Below are 5000 nucleotides of genomic sequence, written 5' to 3' on the forward strand. Positions count from 1 at the left end.
CAATCGGAATTGGACGATGGAACAGATTGACCATCTACTAAATGGGTGCAATTGATGGCATAGTTAAAAAGTAATAAGGGTACTAAGCTAGAAAGTGATAGGGTATTTATGTTCACTGTTTTCATGTTTATCGGCTCCTGTTAATCAACGTGTTGCAATGTATTTACTGATATAATTACAGTAGAACAATGGCAAACTGATTTGCAGAATGATGTTTAGCAATGTAAACACACTGAACCCCAAAAGCCACCACAGAGAGAATACCAGTTTGGCTGGGCATTTTTATTTTATTATACTATATACAATTACATACAGTAATGTGCATACAAGGGCACTACATGGCATTGCACCTTGTTTTCATTAATGGTAAAAGTACACTGTAGCAAAGACACTGTTGCCTAAGTGTATTGTTCTATAATGGTACCCAAGATGCTCTCAGCTGTGTTATGTTAAAGGTTGTATCAGCGATTTCAGGCCCAAAAAAGGCCCAAACATAAATGATCACATTCATCTAATCTTTCCTAACGATCCGCTAGCTGTCTGCCCCACAAGCAGGCCGTCAAAAAAATTTGTCTCTGTAGGCAGCCTAGGCTCCGCGATCTATACAAAAAAACAATTGCTACCAACAAGGGTTGGCAAGCCACTCAAAGACAAAATAAAGCGTTTCAACCAATAACCAACGAGATGTGCGCTTAGGAGAGTTTTAATTGCATGGGAGGGAAGGGGAGGGAGTAGGGAGCTAGCTCTCTGTTTTGCTTGAACATCAACAGAAGTGACGTATTCCCGCTATCGCTGATACAACCTTTAAGGCTTTGCATTTGGGAGAGATGTTATGTTAAGGCTCTGAGTTTGGGAGAGATGCTCTCAGCTGCGTTATGTTAAGGCTTTGAGTTTGGGAGAGATGCTCTCAGCTGCGTTATGTTAAGGCTCTGAGTTTGGGAGCTTTGGGAGAGAGCTGCAGTGTAGAGGTGTCTCCTGCAGTACCCTTACCTGAATCCAGGTGGCGTGGTGGCTGAGAAAGCAACCAATCTCACCCCTGGTCAGCACACGGCCCGAGTACGGGTCCTTGTAGCCCGGCAACATCTCAATACCCAGAGCCTGCAGCTGGGACGTATTCAGGGCCCTGAGAGGAGAGAGGGATAGAGAGAGAGAGAGAGAGAGAGGGAGAGAGAGGGAGAGAGAGGAAGAGAGAGAGAAATATATCAAATGAGAGAAAGACCAGAAACAAAAAGAAAGGAAAAAAGAGGAATGCCAACGAAAGCATTGGCAGCCACTGAAACAATCATAAGAAACTACTACTTTCACGGCGTTCCTCTACTAATTTCCTCTGTAAATATACATCCAGTACATCCCTATATATAGGCTCTGTGGGGCTACTGGCGTGGGCCATATATATTTGAGGGATGCAGAACTTGAAGCTGCACAGTAAGCCGGCAGCATGCTTTCATTCTTTTCAGCGTCAGCAGTGAGGCCACTGGCCAAGTGTGTGTGTGTTTGTTTGTGTGTGTGTGTGTGTGTGTGTGTGTGTGTGTATGTGTGTGTTTTTGTGTGTGTATGTGTCTATGCTGAGTGAAACTGGCCTCAGCTGGACGCTGTGATTCAGATTAAAGCCAAAACAAGAAGTGACACTCATCGCACTGGTAGAGTGAGAGAGAGAGGAGAGGACTCAGGCCAGAGAGGGCAAGTGAAGAGCTTAGTGTTCAGGGGTGTGTGTGTGTGTGTGTGTGTGTGTGTGTATGTGTTAGAGAGAGAGAGAGAGAGAGAGAGAGAGAGAGAGAGAGAGAGAGAGAGAGAGAGAGAGAGAGAGAGAGAGAGAGAGAGAGAGAGAGAGAGAGAGAGAGAGAGAGAGAGAGAGAGAGAGAGAGAGAGAGAGAGAGAGAGAGAGAGAGAGTAGATGTGTGGGCCTGTTCGGGTGAAAGTCTATTAATTTGTGTGCTTGTGTGTGTGTGTGTGTGTGTGTGTGTGTGTGTGTGTGTGTGTGTGTGTGCTTGTGTGTGTGTGTGTGTTTGTGTGTTTGTGTGTGTGTGTGTGAGCTTGTGTGTGTGTGTGTGTGTGTGTGTGCGTGTGTCCAGCGACCTACTTTCCATCCACAGCATCAATCAGAGTGGCCTCCAGTCCGAGGACAGACAGGGTGCTCAGCATCCGCTGCCTGCGGTCCAAACGCCGCTTCAGATTGATCAAGAAGATCTGAGGAAAGGAGGAATACAGAGAGGGAGGACGAGAGAGGGAGAGAGAGGGAGGAATAGAGACAAATAGAGAGAGGAGTTTCAAACTTCTTTATTAAATCACTCGCTTTACCTCGTTGCACGCTTACACCATTAACACATTATACAGCGTTAAAATCCCCACACAAAAGAAGCCCACGCACTCACATTATTACACTTCCTGTGACACTATCAAACTAGCCGCCCATCATCAAAAATAAATGAAAACACAGTCACAAGCTTAGTCAGAAAGAGGGTGAGAGAGAAAGAGAGGCAGAGAGAGGGAGACAGGAAGACAAGGAGAGAGAGAGACGGAGAGAGGGAGAGAGAGAGACGGAGAGAGAGAGACGGGGAGAGAGGGAGACAAGGAGAGAGGGAGAGAGGGAGACTAGGAGAGAGGGAGACTAGGAGAGAGGGAGAGAGGGAGACTAGGAGAGAGGAAGACAAGGAGAGAGGGAGACGGAGAGAGGGAGAGAGAGAGACGGGGAGAGAGGGAGACAAGGAGAGAGGGAGAGAGGGAGACTAGGAGAGAGGGAGACTAGGAGAGAGGGAGAGAGGGAGACTAGGAGAGAGGAAGACAAGGAGAGAGGGAGACGGAGAGAGGGAGAGAGAGAGACGGGGAGAGAGAGGGAGACGGAGAGAGGGAGAGAGGAGACTAGGGAGAGAGGGAGACTAGGAGAGAGGGAGAGAGGGAGACTAGTAGAGAGGGAGACTAGGAGAGAGGGAGAGAGGGAGACTAGGAGAGAGGAAGACAAGGAGAGAGGGAGACGGAGAGAGGGAGAGAGAGAGACGGGGAGAGAGGGAGACAAGGAGAGAGGGAGAGAGGGAGACTAGGAGAGAGGGAGACTAGGAGAGAGGGAGAGAGGGAGACGGGGAGAGAGGGAGAGAGGGAGAGAGGGAGACGGGGAGAGAGGGAGAGAGGGAGACAAGGAGAGAGGGAGACTAGAAGAGAGGGAGACAAGGAGAGAGGGAGAGAGGGAGACGGGGAGAGGATGTCAGAGAGGAACTGGGAGGGGGAGGAGAAGAGACAGGAAGTGGTCTCACTCACATCAAAAGAATGTTAATCAAAATTGGACTCCTCAAAGCTGTGGAGTGACATGGTGTTTGTGTGTGTGTTTGTGTGTGTGTGTGTGTGTGTGTGTGTGGGGGGGGGGGGTTGTGGGTGGGGTGTGTGAGAGAGAGAGAGTGTGTGTGTGTGTGTGTGTGCATGTGTGTTCACATGTGACTGTGTGTGCGTGAGACAAATGATCCTGCCTCACCTCGTCAAAGCCCATCTTGTCCTGTGGTTGGCCCTGCTTGTACAGGTACTCTGAGGGGCTGGCGTTGCGGTCGACTGAAGGAAAGAGAAGAGACGTTTTTTTCACTGTGAGAGTGACCTTACGCTCAAGACCTCGAGGCCATGGTTGTCAGGGGCCAACTCATAAATCTTCTGAGCAGATAAATATTTACAGAGCCCAGAGCAAGAGTGATGGCAGAAATGGACCGAGGGAGGGAGGGATAGAGAGAGATAAAAAGAGGGATAAAGGGATCAACCCTGGTAGAGCTGGTGTCAGTAAGTCAGATATTTCAAGTCAATATTTGTATTGAAATAGTAAGTTTACTTCAAATAGCTTTACAGTTTTTCACAATTGCTAAAACACATTTTTTTTAAACCTTCCACCCTCCTCTCAAAACTGTAAACACACACCCCAAATATCAAACTAATCACAAAAACTTCTGACTACCTCTGCAAAACTCAAAACAGTTGTACCTGTGCTCATAACCAAACAATGATCATCTAACAAAGCAGTCAAAATGAAACCACTACTAAGCAGTCTTTACACACTACATCAAAGCATGGAAAACACAGTGTTCAGGGCAGGGCATATAGCTCCAGGAGAAATGTTCTTTGTTTACAATAAAGTAAATGCATGTTGCATCTAAAAAACAAAACAAAACAAAGCAAAAATATTTCATAACTCACTGGATTCAACATTTACTGCAAATCCAGTAAACATGGAATGGGAGGTTGTGTTTACAGTTATAAGAAAAGGGGGGAGGTTTTAAAAAAAAATTGTTTTAGCGATTGCAAAGAACTGCATACTGGAAAAGACAGGCATTTCAATAGTGTAAATGAGAAGTACATTACAGTCTAGAGGCTACAATACACTCTAATGCCTCACTGATTCTGTCTATTGTTGATACGAACCAGCACTGTTCAGCAACCTGTTTTCTTATATTGGTTGTGTTACATCATTTAAAACAACTGTGATCAATTTTGAGTTGTTGTGTTTACAGTTTTTCTCTAGACACGCAGGTCTAAACAAAAGCACTCTGGCTAAAATGACACATTTTGCTCTCAAAAGGCTCTTACGGTAATCTCTCAAAACATTTAAAACAGGCAGCAAAAGCATATTTTGCAAATGTGTAACTGAAGACCAAGTGGATCACAGTTTCTTTAAGCTAGTCAAAGCAATCAAGAAAAACTGTAACGTATGACATCTGTGTTTTCTTTGTGTTCACCTTTTTCCACTTGTGGTTACCATGCATCACAAGTGCATCACAGTGCAAAATGTGTCTTATTCCATGAGAATCTGTTTAGAGTTTTGCAAAAAGAGTCTATGAGATCAGCAAATTGTGTTTTATATGGGAGAACTGTTTGGTTTTGCCAAAAGACTGATCGATTCAAGAAATGTGTTCAGACAACTGAGCATTTGGTTCAGAGAATGGAGTTTAGTGTTTTATCAATTGTCAAAAACTGTACAAGGAATGGTGCAAATGAATTAAAGGAGAGTGAAGGGGACAAAAGGAGGAGGG

General features: G+C 45.5%; 1 protein-coding gene across 1 annotated transcript in view; it reads right to left on the reverse strand.

Annotated features, from left to right (window-relative positions):
- The window catches only part of colgalt2b (collagen beta(1-O)galactosyltransferase 2b), a 45683-nt gene that overhangs the window by 8681 nt on the left and 32002 nt on the right, over positions 1 to 5000 (reverse strand). Inside the window, exons 7-9 of the mRNA XM_076277680.1 lie at positions 3464 to 3537; positions 2081 to 2187; positions 991 to 1123 (exon numbers count right to left, since the gene is read on the reverse strand). Of these exons, the coding sequence (XP_076133795.1) occupies positions 991 to 1123; positions 2081 to 2187; positions 3464 to 3537 (314 nt within the window). The remainder of the gene's footprint in view (positions 1 to 990; positions 1124 to 2080; positions 2188 to 3463; positions 3538 to 5000) is intronic.

This window comes from Alosa pseudoharengus, unplaced genomic scaffold (assembly GCF_046254945.1).
Source record: "Alosa pseudoharengus isolate Yale_2024_CS ecotype anadromous, Long Island Sound unplaced genomic scaffold, YU_APseudo_1.1 YU_APseudo_1.1_scf_11, whole genome shotgun sequence".
NCBI lineage: Eukaryota > Metazoa > Chordata > Actinopteri > Clupeiformes > Clupeidae > Alosa > Alosa pseudoharengus.